This window comes from Rhipicephalus microplus, chromosome 7 (assembly GCF_043290135.1).
Source record: "Rhipicephalus microplus isolate Deutch F79 chromosome 7, USDA_Rmic, whole genome shotgun sequence".
NCBI lineage: Eukaryota > Metazoa > Arthropoda > Arachnida > Ixodida > Ixodidae > Rhipicephalus > Rhipicephalus microplus.
Genome location: NC_134706.1, coordinates 161668711 through 161691121, shown reverse-complemented (window position 1 = coordinate 161691121; position 22411 = coordinate 161668711). Strand labels below are relative to the sequence as shown.

At 44.9% G+C, this 22411-nt stretch overlaps 1 protein-coding gene and 3 non-coding genes across 4 annotated transcripts in view; 3 read left to right on the top strand and 1 right to left on the bottom strand.

The window, feature by feature from the left end:
• LOC119180028 (sodium-coupled monocarboxylate transporter 1-like) overlaps positions 1-22411 on the top strand; it is a 335015-nt gene that overhangs the window by 104528 nt on the left and 208076 nt on the right. Inside the window, exon 7 of the mRNA XM_075868345.1 lies at positions 15282-15439. Within this exon, the coding sequence (XP_075724460.1) occupies positions 15282-15439 (158 nt within the window). The remainder of the gene's footprint in view (positions 1-15281; positions 15440-22411) is intronic.
• TRNAT-CGU (transfer RNA threonine (anticodon CGU)) lies at positions 4653-4725 on the bottom strand. The gene has a single exon. It is a non-coding gene; the product is annotated as a tRNA-Thr (tRNA).
• Positions 4985-5057, top strand: TRNAT-CGU (transfer RNA threonine (anticodon CGU)). Its single transcript has one exon. It is a non-coding gene; the product is annotated as a tRNA-Thr (tRNA).
• Positions 5442-5514, top strand: TRNAT-CGU (transfer RNA threonine (anticodon CGU)). Its single transcript has one exon. It is a non-coding gene; the product is annotated as a tRNA-Thr (tRNA).

The window sequence follows — 22411 nt, the reverse complement described above, 5'->3', positions numbered from 1 at the left end:
CTTTGCTAAGACGCGATGGTGGTGGCACCTACCCGTCGCTTTGCGTTCCTCACCTTATCACCTTTGAGACGGGTGCGCACACCCGTCTCAAAGCCACGCGCTTCGTTTTCCAAAAAGACTGCCAGGTGGCGCTCATGTCTCACGTGTGACGTGACTTTATGCGCTCGTTCGCCTCCGCTGCACGCTCGAGGCACTCTAACGAAGCGCCTCCAAAATACCATTAACCGATTTTCTTGCGCAGAACATCAAAAAATTGTTTACTCTCTCCACACGCAAGACTATCCTCTTTCGACGACATTTGCAAATCACATGCAGATACGGGGCCTATTTTTTTTTCAGTCTTTCTTCGAACGCGTAATTTACATTGAGTGTAATCGCGAGCCCGAGCACGGGCATGTGACCGAAATTTGCGGCGGCCGTGGCCACTACACAGCTCAAGAAGCTCAAGACACGCAACAGACGTGGACATTGAAGTATAAGGCATAATTTGTGGAAAGCGATTTGAAGCTGCCTTTGAGAGTTATTGGACAATTCCAGGCCACGTTCTGCGCTATATTAACTCAGGCGTGTGTTCTCAAAACCTTTTACTACTTATTGGCACCGTTTTCTAACCATGCCGAAAAAGTGTTGCAGGGCCCCTTTATGGCTTAGTCGCTGTACCGAGTGATTGTGCATGACTTTCACAGTTTCTCTACTTACACGTAGACGTTGGTCTGCCTCATGACAATGCTGTTTACGCGCAATAATACGGCATGGTGGAGCGTGTCGTGTCGCTTAATAACTACTCCAACAGTGGGCCGATTGTGCCGCGATATTCGGATACCTAAATGCAAGCATTTTTAGGCCGACTTAGCGAAAAAACTTTGCCTCGATCCTTATGAATCGTAATACCATCATCAACATGATGAAATAAAATGATGAATAGTGGGCTAGCCTCCACACTCTCCGTACTCGACACGATGGGAGTTGTTGTAACTTGGTAAGTTACAACACCACACCATCGCTTCAAGACATTTACGTCTCATTCGCTTGGTATGGGTACCAGGTCATATAGGTTTAGTTCTCAATAGATATGAAGATATACTTAAAGTGGCCGCATATATAGGTCACCTAATTTGTATATTGTCGACGACAAATTATCTCCGTATGGGCAGAAGTATCAATTACGAATTTTTACCTACACAGGTCTTCATTCGCCCATATGAAACTCAAGAGAAACGGCCAAAACTGCATAAGTATTTGGTACACAATATTGCATTATTCTGACAACTGTATTATTTATGGTCGTGCAGCACGAGCTTACAACCAAGTGAAGATATAGGTGTTATTATGCTAAACGCTGAAGAAAATCAGGGATAAATAGATGCCACAGCTATAGTACTCACTATAGGTTGTTACACGGGTTCTCCAATTTTTAAATAGAATACTCATTTTTGTTAACATGCGGTGGCAGTAAGGCTCCTGTCGTCTTGGCGCGTGAACTCCGTCTTATCTGAGATGTCGGCCCCGCCGCGGTGGTCTAGTGGCTAAGGTACTCGGCTGCTGACCCGCAGGGCGCGGGTTCGAATCCCGGCTGCGGCGGCTGCATTTCCGATGGAGGCGGAAATGTTGTATGCCCGTGTTCTCAGGTTTGGGCGCACGTTAAAGAACCCCAGGTGGTCCAAATTTCCGGAGCCCTCCACTACGGCGTCTCTCATAATCATATAGTGGTTTTGGGACGTTAAACCCCACACATTAATCAATCTATTTCAGATGTCGCACACTATTTATGCCTCGACGTAAAGTTTGAGTGCGAAAACGATCAGATTCCATTGATATGTGGGGTTTAACGACACAAAACTACCATATGATTATGAGAGACGCCGTAGTGAACGGCTCCGAAAATTTTGACCAACTGGGGTTCTTTACCGGGCACTCAAATCTGAACACATGGGCCTACAGCATTTTCACCTCCATCAAAAATGCAGCCGCCGTAGCCGGGATTCAAACCCGCGAACTGTGGGTCAGCAGCCGAGTACCTTAGGCACTAGGTCACCGCGGTGGGGCGTGTTGGTTCATAGTTAAGATCGTAGTTTTACTAATACCTAACTTCAACAAAAAATTACAGCATATCCACGGAGTGAATGATGATGAGTGGGGCGAAGCGTCCGTGAGCCCGTCCATGATTCCGTCTGTCCGTCCGCACGACCATCCGTAAGTCAGTCCATGCGTCTGCCGGTTTGTCCATGCGGCTGTCCGTGAGTCCGTCCATCCGTCTGCCCATCAGTTCGTGCGTCCATCCGTCCATACGTTCACGCGTCCATCCATCCATCCACCCATCTGCTAGTCTTTCTGTCTGTCCATTTGTGTGTCCGTCCATGCGTCCGTCCGTGCGTCCATCTTGTGAACACTCTAAGTACCGCCATCTCCCATCTCGCAACCCCTGTGGCCCACACCTGCTCTGGAGCGGGTATGTCCCACTGGTGGCTACATACATACATACATACATACATACATACATACATACATACATACATACATACATACATACATACATACATACATACATACATACATACATACATACATACATACATACATACATACATACATACATACATACATACGGAGGAGCAACAGACCCACGCCATAAAGAGGTTCGCCCCTAAAAATCTCATTGTCTGTGGAAGCACATAAATCCCCGACAAGAATCTGAAAAATATAGCAGGCTAAAAGACATCGGATTCATCTTAAAACATTCAGGCTGACAGGTCGATGGCGCGCATGAAAATGGTTCTATAAATTTTTGTACAATAGGGTCTGCAAAAAAACGAAGCACAATGCTGGCCTTTTATGCCTGTCTAGTGTAATAACACCTACAATTTTTTCAGGGGTTGATTATCTTGTGAAAGTATGTCCTCTGCATACCAAGCCACCAGGTTAGCGTGTAAACACACTGTATAAGGTGATGGTTCTTGTCATTTGTAATTTTTTAGTTATGTAGCTAAACAAAAAAAGTCCTGCAATCTACATTACCTACTGTTAATTTCCTTTTTTGCATAACTATGAGCTACTTGATAATCTAGAGCACAATAAGGACGTTGTATATCATTTAAAAGAGTCCTAGCTGACACATAGCTTTGAAGATAAAGCAATTTATGGGCTAGGTATATATGAACAAATTCGTCATCTACTAAATATCGACGGTGAATATAGACTCAAACATGGATAAACTGAATTGTGATGTGCATGTCGTGTAACTGAACAAGAAACTCCCTACTTCACAATGTCAACGTCATCCTGGTGTAATTGTTAACAACCAATGACCACCTGATTCACGAGTTTGTGTTAGGTGTTATCAAACTGATTTATTTATTTGATTCATATGTGAAGTTTACATCCCAAAACTACCATATGATTATGACATGCGCTGTAGTGGAGGGCTCTGGAAATTTCTACCACCTCGGGTTTTTTTAACGTGCGCCCTAATCTCAGCACATGGGCCTACAGCATTTTCGCCTCCATCGAAACGTGACCGTCACAGGCGTAATTCAATCCCGTGGCCTGCGGATCAGCAGCTGAGTACCATTGCCACTGGACCAGCGCGGCGGGGTGGGTGTCCTCATACCGGCGAGCGCTCTTTTGTAGCGCACCCCTGCTACGGTAATAGGGGACACCTCCTCTTTGGACTTGCACGGGTGTAAAAAGACGGACGTTTTTGCCCCGGCAATGAAAAAGTAAGGAAGTGGGATGAGGCATATATATATACAACCTACCAGAGGGGATCATAGCGGCCCTCTGAGAGCCTTCGTTGAAAAGAGCTTTCAATGCGGCCCTCCCGTGAACGTGGTTTTGAGACAGGACGTAACCGGCTATGTTTCTACGAAAAGACCTTCGGGTCCCGCCTCACTCAACGCTTTCCTAAACCGAAACTTCATTGGGCACTAGAACCATCTTCCAATTATTAATTATCACATGTTCATTTATATAGGCTTTCCGGCAGTGATTATTGAGCCGTTAGGAACAGAAAACACAAGGTGCAAAATTCTTTTTTTTTTGTAACTTTTCAATAACATTCACTGCTCACGCATATGAGCCTGAGTGATGGTACAAACGGAGCGCACATGTCAATCAAATGACACCACTCAAGGTTGAAAATGGCTTCGCAAACACGGACAAGTTCGTTTTGATTCGTGAAAAGGGCACATAGCACATCAACAATATTCCTCTTCTCGCACCTCTGAGCATTGAGTCATGAGCAGATCGGATGCAATGACACTCCGCAGGTGCGCAGCCACGCGTAGCCATGTTCCCGAGGCGAGGTGCGCACAAAAACAACCGCGCGGATTAACAGCCCATCACTGGCAACAAGCAGCGCACACATCCTCGCAGGTTGTCCTACCATATATATCTTCGGTCAGTGGCATACCAACTCTTTCGGGAGCGAAGGGTGGGCGGGGCAAACCTATCTCACTCGTCAGCTAGAATATATATATATATATATATATATATATAAGGGAAAGAAGTGTATACCTAAGGGCTCGTTTTTCCGTGTTTTTTAACACAATATTAATGAGATATAACAGACAGTAATGCCAAGGAATGTACAGGGGAAGTTATTAAAATCAATGGAATGTAAATAAGAAGAAAGGAAAGTGGATGAAAAAATTACCAACTGTGAGCAGGAATCGAACCTACGACCTTCGAATTACGCGTTCGATGCTCTAACCACTGAGCTATCACAGCGGCCCTCCCTCCATCCACTTTTTTGGGTTTATCTGTGAATTTAGAAGGGGTCTCGTACTGGCAGACTTGGTGTGTTTAGGTTGTATAAGAGGGACAATTAATCAGCTGCCCGCTCATATTAAGTTCACGTGCTACGTGACGCCAAACATGCGCATAAGAGTGTTTCCACACTCGTTGTTTGGCTTATAGATGGCGCTGACAGTCGCTCCTACTTCTAAATTCACAGATAAACCCAAAAAAAGTGGATGGAGGGAGGGCCGCTGTGATAGCTCAGTGGTTAGAGCATCGAACGCGTAATTCGAAGGTCGTAGGTTCGATTCCTGCTCACAGTTGGTAATTTTTTCATCCACTTTCCTTTCTTCTTATTTACATTCCATTGATTTTAATAACTTCCCCTGTACATTCCTTGGCATTACTGTCTGTTATATCTCATTAATATTGTGTTAAAAAACACGGAAAAACGAGCCCTTAGGTATACACTTCTTTCCCTTATTTCATTGAACGAGGGTCTCGTACTGGCAGACTTGGTGTGTTTAGGTTGTATAAGAGGGACAATTAATCAGCTGCCCGCTCATATTAAGTTCACGTGCTACGTGACGCCAAACATGCGCATAAGAGTGTTTCCACACTCGTTGTTTGGCTTATAGATGGCGCTGACTGTCGCTCCTACTTCTAAATTCACAGATAAACCCAAAAAAGTGGATGGAGGGAGGGCCGCTGTGATAGCTCAGTGGTTAGAGCATCGAACGCGTAATTCGAAGGTCGTAGGTTCGATTCCTGCTCACAGTTGGTAATTTTTTCATCCACTTTCCTTTCTTCTTATTTACATTCCATTGATTTTAATAACTTCCCCTGTACATTCCTTGGTATTACTGTCTGTTATATCTCATATATATATATATATATATATATATATATATATATATATATATATTATATAATATATATATATATATATATATATATATATATATATATATATATATATTGTGGACATTTGTTCTTTGATCGTCCTCATCCCTGCATATTCACAATCACCATTACTTGTCTCTTTGTCCTCATTGCCACTCTGGATCATGATCATCGTCATCGTCTGTGTACTGGCTCTGCCCGTTCGTTTTGCGAGGTCTTTCCTCAATTAAATGCTGTCGCAACCAAGACTACCAAGACTTCATACGTGGTGGAGGTGGATTTTCGGTCCTCTTACCTCCCGCAGCCCGCTCTACCCGCTGGAGCTTCGTTCAGGCCGCCGATTGCGCCCACTGTCAGGCAGCATGTCCCAGACCGGGCCGACCGGAGCTGATGTCATCAACCACGCACCGACGCAAGCTGCCCCTCCTATTTACATACACGGACATCAGCGGGAACTCCCGCTCTTCGCTGGTTTTCGTGGAGAAGACGCAGAAGACTGGCTTGACGACTACGACCGCGTAAGTGTCGCTAATCGGTGGGACGAGGCCACCAAACTGCGTTACGTCCCTTTTTATCTGACCAGAGTCGCAAAGACATGGTAATTTAACCACGTCATTGACCTACCCGACTGGGCTACCTTCCAGCAGCAGCTGCGACACGTTTTTGGGACCTCGGACATTCGATCCGCCGTAGCAAAAAGGACACTTGATACTCGCCGACAACATCCCGGTGAATCGTACGCTTCATACATCGAGGATGTCCTCGCACTGTGCCGGCGTGTCAATAAATCCATGCGGGAATCGGACAAAGTGCGCCACATATTGAAAGGAATTGGGCCTGTTGCCTTTAATGCACTTGCTGTGCGAAACCCAGCTACCATCGCTGATGTCGTGACGACATGCCAGCGCCTTGATACGCGGTACTCTGTTCGCCTCCAACCGGACATTGACGAACACCACTCTACATCTCATGGCCACCTGCGTGACCTCATCTGGGACATTATACGTGAAGAATTGCGGTCTATGGGCTTCACACCTCCTATACCGCGTCCTACACAGTCTTCGGGAGTGCCCTTGCGTGACATCGTCAGGGAGGAACTTACATCGCTGACCGGCGTTGCGCCCGTACAGCCACCTGCTTCACGCCCCCTACCCACGTACCCTGAAGTTGCTGCCGTGCCTCCCAGCGACGCCCACGCGATATTTCTGCGTTCATCCTACGCATGAGTTGCTGCCGCTCCCCCGGTAAACTACCATTCCGTGCTCCCTTACCCTCCGGCCCACCTGACCGCGCTATCTCCAGCTGCCCCGAGTGCCGTCTATTCCCCACAGTGGCGCTCGTCTCGCCCTATATGCTACTACTGTTGCTATCGCGGCCACATATCTCGTTTCTGCCGAAAGCGCCAGCAAGATGAGCGTCGGAACGACGTGCGCGAACGGGACTCGTACACTGGGGCGTCTTATCAAGGTCGGCGTAATTCGTATCCCCCGCACCGGTCTCCATCTCCTCCAGCATCGACTGCACCACGAAAGAGCAGAAACACGAGACGCCGCTCACCTTCGCCCTTCCGCCGTTCCACTTCTCCGCTTCGGCCCACCTCATTCTCATCTGATATTCATTCGGGAAACTAAGTGATGCAGTTTATGGAGGAAAAACTGTATTCGGAATTAGAACTGAAATTTCTCCATCAGGCCCGTGTAACACGCTTTCTGTGGAAGTGGAAGGAGTCCGAGTTGATGCTTTGGTGGACACAGGTGCGACATTGTCTACGATACGTGCTGATTTGTGTGAACATTTAAGCAAAGTAATGACGCCTTACGATGGCCCCACATTAGTTGCTGCCCAGGGGAACGTCATACGCCCTTCCACGTTTTGTACTGTGCGTGTTTTCATCGACGGCATCCGCCATCATGTCCAGTTTGCTGTCCTGTCCCGCTGCTCCCACCAACTAATTTTAGGGTGGCATTTTCTATCATCTGCTTGGACAACGCATCGTTCACCTCGCTGACACCGACTACATGCTTGACGACGACAATCACAAGCTACTTCGTCTGGTCGCTGCGAAAGACTTCGAACTGCTTCCACTAAACGAGCAAATTGACAGCATTACGTCCAATGACATCTATCACGGGGATGTATTGGTCTCACCATCACCACTTTGCGTTCGTAAAGGTATAGTTCTTCCGTCCGGTGTCGTTCGTTTTTGCAATGGCTCTGCACTTGTCACCGCTGTCAACTCTACACCGGAGAAGATGTTACTGCCACAGGGCACTACTGTGGCCCGTGTTGCAGACTTCGAGCCTGTATTTGTCACGTCACTTCAGGACATCGCATCCAAAGATCTTTCCCTCGGTGAGCATGTTTCTTTCTCCGCCTTTACCACCGCTATCAGCAGCGAATTGACATATTCACAGAGGCAGCAGCTGCTCGCATTGTTACAGAAACGTGCAAATTATTTCGATTTTTGGTGGTATAAGCTTGGCCGCACTAATACTACAGCACATCGAATTCAAACTGTTGGGAGATGTATCGTACAGCGCCGACTCTAGCGCGTGTCTCTAGCTGAAAGAAAAATTATAAAAGAAAACGTTGCGGACATGCTTAAACGGGAAATTATCCGTCCCTCATCTAGCCCTAGCTCGTCTCATGTTGTTTTGGTCCACAAAAAGGATGGCTCTGTGCGTTTTTGCGTTAACTACCGGGTGCTCAATAAGATCACACGCAAGGACGTGTACCCTATGCCACGCATTCCCTACAAGGCGCGGAATTTTTTTCAAGCATCGACTTGCGTTCTGGGTACTGGCAGCTTTTGAAGTGCAGGTATTGTTGCCTCTCCATAGGTTTTCTGTATACGTTAGTTACCAACGCACCATCGTCCATTCGGATAAGTATATTGAGGAAGCTTATCTCAGTGTTAGAGTGATAGTGTGTAAAACAAATGCTGGAGTTCACTTGGTTAAATGTCTGTATGAATATGAGCAGCTCGTTTTTCGAATATGTCCAAATCACGAATATATAGTTCAGGTACCGTTTATAGATTAAAGGCTTGATAGCACAAGATGAAAGAAAATTGGGCTCATATGGTGCATGAATATGTTAGCGTAGTTCGGGGCCATTCTTGTACTCATTGCCGTGCTGTTGATTTGAAGGTAGTACTCATTCCTAAATTCAAAGCTGTTCAGTTCGAGTAAAGGTCTCGTTAACACTTCAATTACTTTTTTCTTGAATATGCGATGACTTATGGGTGCCATACGATTCAACCAATGCCCTTAGACCATCGTCATGTGAGATATTTGTGTAGACTGAATTAACATCCAATGTTACGAGGAATGCACTAACTGGAATTTTCACGTCCGTTAATTCCCGAAGGAAATGGTTTGTGCCACGCAAGAAGGACTTATGTGTGGGTGGTATGTTTTTGATTTAGAAGTGAATAAAACTGGAAACGGGTTTCGTTAATGTTCCCGTGCCTGATATAATGGGTCTGCTAGGGTTTCCCTCCTTATGAATCTTCGGCAGCATGTAAAAATGACCAGGCGCCGAATGTACCGTTGTAGGTGCCCTTTGAAGCTTTGAATCAATGGTGCCCTCACGTGTGAGATCCTCTAGGGTTGTTACAATGATCTTTTTGTGCTCTGTGGTGGGGTCCGAGTCAAGGTGTTTGTAGAATCGTTTGTCATTTAGTTGTGCCTGCCTTCGTCGAGGTAGTTCGATGTATTCAGGACAACAATCGCACCTCCATTGTCTGCCGCTGTAATGATGAGATTTTCGTGGTTGTTCAACGCGAGTAGTGCCTTTTTTTCTTTCCTTACTATGTTATTCCAACTTGGTTTGTGCATCTTGTACGCATGCGTAACAACTTTCTGAACCACGTCTATATACAGATCTAGATGTCGATCTCTGTTGGCGTCTGGGGTCCATTGCCGTCTGACTACCCCACGAAATATCGGGTTATCTTTTTGGAGTTCATCGAAGAAACATTCTTCCCATCGTAAATTTCGTGCGAAGTGGTCTAGGTCTTTTAGAAGCGTGATTTTATCGTATTTTTTTATTGCCAGGGTCGAATGTAAGTCCACGTGATAGTACACTAAGTTATTCGTTGCCAATTTATCTGAAAGGTTAATAACGTTTGGTTCTTCAGGGTGTGGTGGTAAATCTTTCTGAACATGAGGTGCTTTGATATTTTTCATGTAAGCAGCATTGGATATAACTTGTGGTGAGACATTGTCCCGCACAAATTTCTTCCCTTTAAGGTTTTCTATTTTCTCCGTTTTTTGTTTTTGTTTTTGTGCTCAAATACGTCGAGCTTTTTAGCCTCCCACTCGGAAAGAGGAAAGTTATTTCTTATATACCACTCCTCCTATGTCAGTGCGTTTAGAGTCTTTCTACAGTGTTCAATTGTGACCTTAGTTAGCTCCTGTGTGGTGTGATCGAGAATTTTGTTCCACTGTTTCATTTCCCCTTTGGCGAAATTATGCATCGCTGGAGTTAGCGACAAGTGCAGCCCCATCGGAGCCATGCCCACCAGTACATATTCTTCGAGACTACGCACGTGAAGTTCGTGCCATATTTGTTTGTCAGAAACTTTTCTAAGTTTAAAGAAATTTTGACCTGTTTTGGCCTGATTCATCGTACGCAGATGGTGTATGCCCATTCGCACAGCCAGTATGTCACTTTGACGAGGCGAGTAGAACCGCAAAGTACCCGGAGGTTGTACCTGGTTTGGGTTGGAGCTCCGTCCCGCTGTGCCTCTCGTGACGAGCGGGCCTCTAGGCGACTGCTGTTTGCTGCTGCTGGTTGCTAGTTGCTCTGGATAATGTTGGCTGCTGCTGGTTGCTGCTTGGGAATAGTTGATTCTGGCCACTGGTTGCTTTTGATTGTGGTACAGCTGGCCTTCGTTGTTGCCCGAATTAACCTTCGTCGCCTTTTTTGTGGTGTATCTCGTAGGCGGCATCGACAGCTGTGGTACGCGTGACGGCGGTCGCGTACTCCGTTATGAGGGTCTCGACGGGATCTGCTGGCCTGTAGAAGGGGCAGTGGCTTTTGTGGGGCTGCTTGGATTTTTTTATAACCTTCGCCGCCTCGACAGGTGTCACCGGGAAGGTTACGCCAGAGTGCCTGAGAGTAGGATGGCGTCTCCAGTAGCTCGTACACCTCCGCCTGTGGTTCGTGGTCCAACCATTTGTTGATGTAGGGCCGCTGTAGGTCGAGGAGCAGGTTGTAGATGTTCCACGCTTGGAGAGGCACTCCAGCAAAGCTCAGGTGTAGACCATCGGCCGTGAGCACAGTCCATGGCGGGACGACGTCGATCCGATGGTTTACATAAAAGACGCCCTCTCTCTTATGACACAAATTCAGCAGCCGCAGGTTAAACTCCCGATCCTCAAAGTTGAATCTCCTTTCTGCACGCCAGTTGTGTCGGCGAAATCGTTCGTTGGGCGCTCGTGGGAGCACTAGGATGAAAACACCATAGCGATGTCGGGTCTCTCATGCCAGATGCGGTCATGAAGTGCCACGTAGCGGTCGAATGCTGTAGGAGCATCTGTGGAGGCCAGGTCGTTGGTTTCGATGTGCAGAATAGGGTGAGAGATACAATTAGGGACGAAGTCCAAAAGCTCCCAAATTTTCGCATTGTTTGCGCCAGGCTGGCAGATGAAGGCAAGGAGGGGGCTCGTTTGCCTGGCAGATTAAGGCAGGGGAATGGTGGCTCAGAACGTCCCAGCCCACTAAGTATTTGATCACTCTAACAACCATCATCATCATCATCATCAGCCTGACTACGTCCACTGCAGGACAAAGGCTTCTCCCATGTTCTGCCAGTTAACCCGGTCCTGTGCTTGCTGCTGCCAATTTATACCCGCAAACTTCTTAATCTCATCTGCCCACCTAACCTCCTGTCCCCCCCTAACCCGCTTGCCTTCTCTGGAAATCCAGTTAGTTGCCCTTAACGACCAGCGGTTATGCTGTCTACGCACTACATGCCCGGCCCATATCCATTTCTTCTTCTTGATTTCAGCTATGATATCCTTAACCCCCGTTTGTTCCCTAATCCACTCTGCTCTCTTCTTGTCTCTTAAGTTTACACCTACCATTTTTCTTTCCATTGCTCGCTGCGTCGTCCTCAATTTAAGCTGAAGCCTCTTCGTAAGTCTCCAGGTTTCTGCTCCGTAGCTAAGTACCGGCAAGATACAGCTGTTATATACCTTCCTCTTGAGGGATAGTGGCAATCTACCTGTCATAATTTGAGAGTGCTTGCCGAATGTGCTCCACCCCATTCTTATTCTTCTAGTTACTTCAATCTCGTGGTTCGGCTCCGCGGTTATTACCTGCCCTAAGTAAACATAGTCTTATACAACTTGAAGTGCACTATTACCTATCTCAAAGCGCTGCTTTTTTCCGAGGTTGTTGTACATTACTTTCGTTTTCTGCAGATTCATCTTAAGGCCCACCTTTCTGCTCTCCTTGTCTATTTCCGTAATCGTGAGTTGCAATTTGTCCCCTAAGTTACTCAGCAATGCAATGTCATCGGCGAAGCGCAGGTTACTAAGGTACTCTCCATTAACTCTTATCCCTAACTGTTCCAGTTCTAGGCATCTGAAAACCTCCTGTAAGAACGCGGTAAATAGCATAGGGGAGATTGTGTCCCCCTGCCTTATACCCTTCTTGATCGGTATTCTGTTGCTTTCTTTATGAAGCACTATGGTAGCAGTTGATCCCCTGTAAATTTCTTCCAGGATGTTTATATATACTTCATCGACGCCCTGATTCCGCAGTGTCTGCATGACGGCTGATATTTCTACTGAATCAAACGCCTTCTCGTAATCTATGAAGGCTATGTATAGTGGTTGGTTATATTCTGAGCATTTCTCTATTACCTGATTGATAGTATGAATGTGGTCGATTGTTGAGTAGCCTGTTCCAAATTCTGCTTGTTCCTTTGGTTGATTGAATTCTAATGTTTTCTTTACTTTGTTAGCAATTACCTTCGTAAATAGCTTGTATACTGCAGAGAGCAAGCTAATCGGCCTGTAATTCTTCAAGTCCTTGTCATCTCCTTTCTTATGTATTAGAATGATGTTAGCGTTCTGTTAAGACTCTGGTAATCTTGCCGTCAGAAGACACCTCGTAAACAGCGTGGCTAGTTTTTCTAACACAATCTGTCCTCCATCTTTCAGCAGATCTGATGTTACCTGATCCTCACCAGCAGCTTTGCCTCTTTGCATGCTCTCCAAAGCTTTTCAGACTTCTTCTATCATTACTGGTGGGGTGTCATCTGGGTTACTGCTAGTTATTATAGTATTAAAGCCGTGGTTGTCCCGGCCACTGTACAGATCTCTGCAAAACTGCTCCGCTATTTTAACTATCCTATTCATATTGGTACTTATTTTGCCTTCTTTGTCCCTTAGTGCATACATCCGATAAAAACCACCTAGCCCTAATTCCCGCACGACGTATACGGCACACTTGCCAGCATTCTAGTGCAGGCAAGCACCAAATAACTATTGAGTTTGAGTTTGAGTTTATTCAACCACGTGACAAGTACACGAAAATGCACCGTATACGTGGTTTGGTGCGAAGGGGAAAAAAGCTGCATTTTATAGCTTGACTGGCCCCTTCATCGAGAAAAAATCTAAACTACAAATTTACAAATTTACAAAAAATTACAAAAATTACAGGCAGCGGAAAGCGACAATACAAAAAGAAACACGCATGTGGCCCATGACAGCAAATAATAGAATGACAACTATGAAACACATACAAAAATATTTATAACAAAGCAATGTATGAAAGAATAAAAACTGAATAACCATTACAGAAATCACCCAACATTCATTTACAACACAAATCAGCACATCCGATTTAACATTTCAGTTTTAGACAATATACGCAGATTATCAGTTGTTAGTTTCCATTTGTTCATCACACTTGGAAGGTGGTAACGTAGTGTTTCAAATCCATAATTTGTGCGAGGACAAGGTACATGCCAAGTCTCCGTACACCGAGTAACGCGACTGGCAGGATTTGGTTGCAAGGTGGCCAAGGTGCGTAAAAAGGTATTCCAGTGCTGCTTGCGTGTGAGTGGAGAATTAGAATTTCGTTTCCTGATCGCCGTTGCCGAATCTTTAACCCTTGAATGTAAGTGCCTAAACGTATACGGTAAAGACTCTGTCAGCTCTAAGATCACCGTTAAAGGAATACACGAGCCATATAGCTTTAAATTTAGATTGTAAACTTTGTCAATGAGCATGTATACCTTCAAAACTTGGAAATACAAAAAGCGCAAAAACGTCGACTTATGTAAGCTGTAGAAAAAAGAATAAATTTTGTTAAAGGCATACAGACACGCTACGCGGCTAAGAGTGTACGTTGACTGCGCATGAATTCTCAACCTGACGCTCCTCGTAGCTAGTCTGGCCTTCCCGCAACTCTAAGTAAATCAGTACTTCTCCTCGGAAAAACTTTTTTTTCTTTGGCTGCACTGCTTGGAACACCTGTGCATTAAATTTATTGTGGGTTCAAGGTCTGCTTCTATGGTTGACCCTAGCCTTTGCCGATAATTATCCTGCTTTTCACTTTATGTAGGAGAAAAATCTCCTTGACGTAAGTTCCTGCAGCGCAAAAAAAAACGTTAAACGACAACATTTTTCATAAAAACTTCATACGCTTCGGTGGTCACGGAAAAAAAACGCTATGCAGGACGTGTGAAGCTCAGGCATCGGAATAATTTTCGCTATGCCGAAGTTTGATACGAAAAAATGCATTTCACTGGTAGGGAAATACGCCATTTAGAGGGTCACTCAAGGAGCTCACGAATATAATGGGGCCGTCATGACGATGGCACCCAAGCAGGAGTTACGCAGAGGCGGCCGCAACCAACGATTCAAATTTATGTTCCATTTTGCTTAGACTATGGCGAACCCAAATTAAAGTTTGAAAACGGCCCTCACGCGGCCGGGCTTCGGTGTACATGGAATAGGCACTGCCGGCGATGGCCATTGGTCGCCGGATTTAGAAGCGATGGAAGTAAGGACACGTGCGTGCATATACTTCTCATTCAGCCCGACGCACTGCTAGCCAGCAATAGTTACCTTTAAACGCACCACAGGTGCTGTCTGAGAGCTCTGGGCATGCTCAGAAGCGGAGCGACAGTGTTGAGGCGAAAGGAGCGCCGACAATATTCCCTGATACGATAAAAGCAGCTGCACCACTTGACACTGCTTTGGAAGCCTACACCCAAGAAGCTCCTGGCTTGACTTGTGTTTACTTATGCGCCATAATTCGAAACAAAGACATGTTATCCCACGTGCATGTGACGCACAGTTGTTTGTTCAAATAAGTGAGTGATGAGCTGCGCACGCCAATTAATTTCGGTTTCAACCAAACGCCACGAGCTTGACCAAAATCCTTGTGTAGTTGTTTGGTTGTGTACGTAACGCTGGATTACATCTACGTACACTTAAGAGTGACTTCGGAAATGTCCCTAACTGTACGACGTTATGTAGACAGTGACATCCGATTGCAGGCTACAGTAATTTTGAGCCGAGATGCCTCGTGTGACGCGCGCACATTTTGCTAGGTCATTATGATAACTGTGTCTAAATAAAAATTTCGTTCATAACTCTTGATATTATCTCCTTCTGCAGGGTGGCCTGCGCAGCGTCGTGTGGGCGGACTGTGTGCAAGCATTGGTGATGTTTGCAGCCCCACTGACGATCATTGGCAAAGTTTTATACGACTCGGGGAGTGCAAGCCCGCCGCTAAGGTCCATGAGCGACTTCAACTACAAAGAATACGTCTTCCGGTAAGCGCAACCTTCGAACCGTACAAGGGCGGAAGTTTAGTTTAGTCGATGCCATCTGTCTGGCCTGTGTGAGAGGGAGAAACAACTTCAATCAAAACGGCAAGCTTCAAAAGAATAATATGCACTCCCGTAGATGGCAGCTGTGTGTCCTTGGGCGCTAGCGGCATCTTCGGCTTCACTGATCACTTGTAGCTGGTCCTGGATGTTTGAGCTAAGCAGCGTGGTCTCCCACTACTGTGCGTCCAAATATTTGGTGTTTGGCCCCTTCACGAGGTTAGGACAAGCCCAGATAATGTGCTTGATGTCTTCCGAATCATCTGCATAGATAATAATAACATTATGACAACAACAACAACAACAATAATAATAATAATAATAATAATAATAATAATAATAACGACAATAATAATCGTTATTCTTGCCTTGAGTACAACACAGATAACAGGCCTGTAGAAGCCAGAGGTGTCTTGGATGACCAGGCCCGGCATATCGGCAAACGAGAGATGACATACATATTGGAGAGCTTGTAACGTAATATCATCAGGGAAGGAAGGCATGTACGTAACTCTTTCACATTGCATTTAAACACAGTAGAATACAAGAATCAAACTTGCGTAAGCAAAACTACATAAACAGCAGAATGATGAGATAAGGATAGAGTAATCTTACAGCAGATTATACACGGCATGAAAGAGGATAGGAAAAAAGTCAAGGGATAATGGTGCAACATCAAAGTGATTTCAGGACCTTTAGTAATTTGCGTTTTGTCGTTACAGAAAAAAAAACATTGTCGCGGAGGTCATTATAAACAGAAGGAACATAGAAGTATCCAGTAGCTTTGTCATATCGGGTTTTGACGAATTGTACAGAAAAGAAGGAAGTTTTTTGAATATGCAAAGCGCAATGCACTCTTTTAGGAACTCAGAGTTCCAGAAATGTAGTAACACCACAATTTCAATAAATCACGCTGTGAAAGGTGGTAGGCGAAGTAAAGAAAATAATTTTGCATTTTTTGTTGAAGTACGATTGTAAGCAATGAATTTCAACGTGTTTTTTTTTCTTCAAAATGTTATTGATATGGCACTGACAATGCGAAGAATGGAAAGCAAAAGATTTGATGCAAAAATGCATGACACGATAACCAAGAGCAAACATAACGGTCACTTTATTATTGGTAGGAGCGATTCCTCTATTAAAGTCTAACCATGAGATTTTTCGTAATCTGACACAAATTTAAGCCAAATGATCATTCGAAGATATTTCACACACCAAGATATTTCATAGAATTTACATATTCAATGGGAGTACACTAACAGGAAGTGCAATCACAGGGATGAAAAAATGGGGGTGCATTTGTCACTGTTGCTTTAAAATAATTTGAAAGCAAAATATTTTCGTTTTTCTTAATAATCACCAAGCAATTTTTAGCGAATCATGATGCAGCCGCATGAAAACCGTCTTGTAGTAGTGACAACGCTTTATTGCTGCAACAGACGTGCTTGGTTAAGAACACTGTCATCTGCGTACTAAAACACGCGACATTTTGTAACAGCTGAAGTGCAATTATTTATGAATATATTTGATAAAATACGAGATAAATTGGATCCTTGTGGTACACCAGCTTTCAAGGCAGTCTATTGCTGAAAGGCACCCGATTGTCTAATCTAACTGCCTGGAATCGGTCAGAAAAAAATTTTTTTAAGGATGTCATAGAATGAACCTCTCAAGCCAAGAAGGTATATTTTTTCAAGCATGATAGAATGGTTTACGCTGTCGAATGCTTTGGAGATATCCAGAAATAAAGCACAGGCAAACATGTTTTCTTCCAAAGCATCACGCAGTACATGGGAAAATTCTTCAACTAGATCGATAGTACCTAGAACCGTGACAAAACCAAACTGGCGATTTAAAATAAGTGAAAACATGTTAGAAACTAAGTCAAGCTTTGCAAAAACATTTTTCAACAATTTGGGATAATATAGGCAAAAATTATATCGGTCGATCACTGTCAATATTGTCTTTGGATACACCTTTAGAGTGGGGCTTTAAATTGATGTTTTGAAGTCTGATGGCAGAGAAGCTGTCGCTAAGAATCCATTAGTAATCAAGACCAAAATCCCTGATAAGGCGTTCAGGTTCAATGGATATGTGAGGTAATAACGTCCCAAAACCACCATATGATTATGAGAGACGCCGTAGTGGAGGACTGCGGAAAGTTCGATCACCTGAGGTTCCTTAATGTTCACCCAAATATGAGCAGACGGGCCTACATCAGTTTCACCTACATCGAAAATGCAGCCACCACAGCTGGGATTCAATCCCGTGAACCGCGGGTCAGCAGCCGAGTACCTTAGTGAATCGACCACTGCGGCGGAGCCTTAGCCCAGATTCCGCAGCAGCAAAGATACAGAGGTGCCATCAATACCTGCTGGTTTCTGCCGCTTAAAGGCAGAAACTATTCTAACAAGTTCGTATTTTGTTGAATTTGGGAGGAAGGTGGAAGCAGGTATTAGTTTATTTAAACTAGAGGGGCTTGTTGGCATCGACGATAACCCACCAAAGACTTTTGCAAGGTGGCGATTAAATGTATTGGCTTTATGTGCAGGATCTCGAGTAAATGCTTCAGTAGGTTCAGCATCGCTGCTTTCTTTAGCACGAAGGTGATTTATAAGTGACCACCTTCGCGCCGGGTTTCTGGCAGATAACTGAAGCTGATAGTCAAAATAATATTATTTTGCCGATTGGGTGAGGGCAACCACCTTATTTCATGTGGTTCTGTAGTTGATAGCGAGTTCTGCATTACCAGGGGAGCTTTCAAACAGTTTCTAGAGCAAATCTATGTCGGCAATTGCTTCGACACCACCACCACAACCACCACCCCGACCACCACCACCTCCACCACCACCACCACCACCGCCAACAACAACAACAACAACAATGATAATAATAATAGTAATAACAATTATAGTAATAATAGTAGTAATAAGATATCCTCTGGCATTATTATAACATAACACTACGTATTATTATCTTATTTTTAGTTTACGTTAACGATGTTTGTTTTGCAATTCGTTATTGTTCTTTTCTCTTGTATGCTGATGATATTAAAATATTTGAGGAAATTCATTCAGTCAACGACTATCGCTTGCTGCAGTCTGATTTGTGTTCTTTCTCTGAATGGTGTACTAACAATAACCATCATCTGAATACCTCAAAGACCTGATTTATGAGTATATCTTAGAAAAGATCCGTTGTTCAATTTCCATACTCCGTCAATAATTTCTCGTTCATTTCATTTCCATACTCCGTAAATGAATTTCAGTTACTTTGTGGTTCCTTTTGAGAGCATGTTAAATTGTTCTGCTCACACTAAACGTGCTGCCTTGCGTGGCCTTCCTTCTCTTGGCTGCATTTGCAGAATCTCTCGAGAATTGAGTTCTCCTACAGCCTTGCACAAATTGTACACTGCCATATGTCTTGCTCATCTAGAATATGCATCTGTGCACTGGAAGGGCATCGCTAAATCTGTTAACGAAGTCAATAAGCAAGTCCAGCAAAAAAAAACATAAGCATTTACAAAGATTGTTTTGATGAAAATGACTCCGTATCTCGTTCTAAAGCTGCCAGGTTTTTATCATTGCCATCCCTTCACTGCCGACGAAGTCGTGCTGGCCTTTTATTTTTTCACAAACTAGTTCATGGTATGATATTTTGGCCTTTGCTTCTCAGTTGTGTGAATTTTTGGATTCCGTGTAAGCTAACCAGAGAAAATTATGTAGTCATACCGTGTATCATGAATCATGTAACTGCCAACTACTTTAAACAATCTACTGTTGCTAGAATACAAAGTCTATATAATGCTACTAGGCATGACCGCCACTGCGGTCACTGCAGTGGATCGGCTACGTCAGCTTCGCTGCTGCTGTGAGGTGGTCCACCAGGGTCCGCTGCGTGCCAACCCAGTACTCTACAACTGAGCCACGCCGCTAACTGGCCTTAGGCAGGCTTGATGTCGGGAAAGAAAAGTGACAGCCTTGCGGCAAAGGCGAAGCACTGAACGTGATAGCAACAAATTAGAATGTCACGTGCAGAATGGCAAGAAGATCGAAACGTGCCCCACATTTTTCACGCACAAATGACGCACGAAGCTTACTCACAAGTAAACATCAAACGTTTCAGTCGTTACTTCGCTGTGTCTAAAAAGCAAGCCTTTATTTATTATTTAATAATTATTATTTATTTATTTATTTATTTATTTATTTATTTTGTGAAGAAGAAAACGCGTCGTTGGCAAGGAACATCGCCACCGCTTGGGTACTGGGTTCTGGGCTTCGCTCGCTCGCCTCGTGCTGATCGTCGCCAGCATCTGCTTGACCGTTGCTCTGTCCCGATCGTGTTTTCATCGTAGGGCCACCGTCGCAGCACACGGCAAATAATCCCTTTTCAATTGGTTGAGGGTGCTGACGTTCCCCGTCGCCTGAACTTGGGTGTTGCCATTCGCCGCCGCCTAAATCTGGAGCTCCGCAACCGAACGCTACCTCCCATCATGGCCACCAACAACGCGCAACCTGGCTTTTCCACTCCATCCTCCAGCAACCCCGGCGTTCTTCGCTTGCCAGAGCCCACGGTCTTTAGCGGAGCTGATGAGACGGACGTGGAAGACTGGTTCACCAACTACGAACTGGTGAGCGCAAACAACAAGTGGGATGACGCGGACAAGTTGAAACGTCATATTTTACCTCACTGACGTGGCCGAAATATGGTACAACAACCACAAAAACGACCCTATGACGTGGTCATTCTTCAAAACGTCGTTTGCAGACGTTTTTGGCTGATCCGCTGTCCGCAAGTCCAGAGCCGAACAACGCTTGCGGACTCGCGCACAGAAGCCATCTAAATCGTTCACCAGCTACATCGAAGACAGTATTGGTCTTTGCGACCGTGTGAAGACCGTCATGCCCGAGTCGGAGAAGATTCAGCACATCCTCAAAGGGATAAATGACACCGCAATCCAGATGCTCCTGGCTCGTAATCCGGCCACCGTTGTGGAACTTGTCAGTATATGTCAAAGTTTCGACGAGTTGAGGAAGCAGCGCGCCCTGACTCGGCCATTTTCCTCCCACGCCGACTCGCTCTCCAGTCTTACTTCTGTTCCCGATCCCTCACAAACCCTGCAAAAGATTAAAATCTTTGTGCGTGAAGAAGTAGCTCGGCAACTGTCGTTGATTTCCTTCACGCAGCAGCCGCCGTCCTCTCGTATGCCCTCACCACTCCACGACGTTATTACTGAAGAAGTAGCTCAGGCTGTTCCCGTCGCTGCCCACAAGCAGTATGTAGTCATGCTTGTTCCCCGTGCGCCGGCTATGCAGCCCGTGGCCGCGCCTCTTACGTCTGCCCAGGTGGTACGCAGCAGACCCCGCCAGCAGCATTTGCCACCTATAGCTTCAGTTGCTCCCCACTCCACCCCTCTTTTGACACCTTGGGCCGCACCGCGAGTCCGCAATTCCTGGCGCACTCCTGACAATCGACCTATCTTTACCAAAATTTAATTCACAAGCTTAAGTTATCCTCTTCTTGTGGCGTAGGCGAAATCAACTCAACGTTTCTAAAAAACACTGCATTGTATTCATCAATTTACTTGTCCCTAATCTTTTCGCAATCTATTCAGACCTCCACTTTGCCGCTTGACTGGAAAGTGGGGAAGGTGGTCCCTCTGCACAAGTCTGGTAACACACAGTCTCCTCTCAATTACAGACCAATTTCCCTAACCAGTGTTCCTTGTAAAATGTTAGAACATATAATTTACTCCTACCTTGTCTCATTCCTAGAATTACACTCTTTTTTTACTCCCTACCAGCACGGATTTCGAAAAAGTTACTCATGTGAAACCCAACTTCTTTATTTTACTAATGACATAGCATCGGCTTTAGATCGCGGCTCACTTGTGCATTGCATTTTTCTTGACTTTCAAAAAGCTTTTGATAAAGTACCTCACCAATTACTCCTCCTGAAAATTAGTGCCTTAAACATTGACCCGAACATTCCTAAATGAATTGAATGCTTTCTGACTAATCGCACTCAGTTTGTAACAACTAATGACTATAACTCACCTCTTTCTAAAGTAACATCCGGTGTACCCCAAGGTTCCGTATTAGGCCCTTTACTTTTCCTTATATATATTAATGATCTCCCCGACAGCATTAACTCCACTATAAGGCTATTTGCAGACGATTGTGTAATTTACCACGAAATAAACAATGAATCAGATAAGCAATTTCTACAGTCAGACCTTGATACTGTCTCAACCTGGTGCAATAAATGGCTTATGACTCTCAACTCTAACAAATCTAAATGCATGTCAATAACCCGGCGATCTATTTCTCCCCCCTGTACCTACAGAATTAACGCAGTTCCCCTCCAGCATGTCTCTTCATATAAGTACCTCGGCGTTTACATTACCAACAATCTATCTTGGCACACGCATGTTACCTACATCTGTAATAACGCTAACCGAACGCTAGGATACTTACGCCGCAACTTTTCTCGCGCTCCGCTGTCCCTCAAAATTCTACTATACCAATCACTAATTCGCCCAAAGCTTGAGTACGCGTCCGCTATATGAGATCCCGTGCAGCAAAATTTAATCAATGCGTTAGAATCTGTTCAGAATCGCTCAGCTCGGTTCATTTGTTCTAATTATTCCCGTACTGCTAGCATATCAGAAATGAAATCTAACCTTGACCTACCCAATTTAACTGTCCGGAGGAAACTGGTGCGACTGCATTTTCTTCATAAGATATTTTTTCACAATCCATCAATGAAGCGAGGCCTCATTTCACAACCGTCAAATCACTCATCGCCCATTGATCACCAGCATAAGGTTGCCATTCCGTTTTGCCACACCAAATTCTTTTCAGCAGCCTTCTTACCGAAAACAGCCGCCGATTGGAACCACCTTCCCTCTTCCGTTGT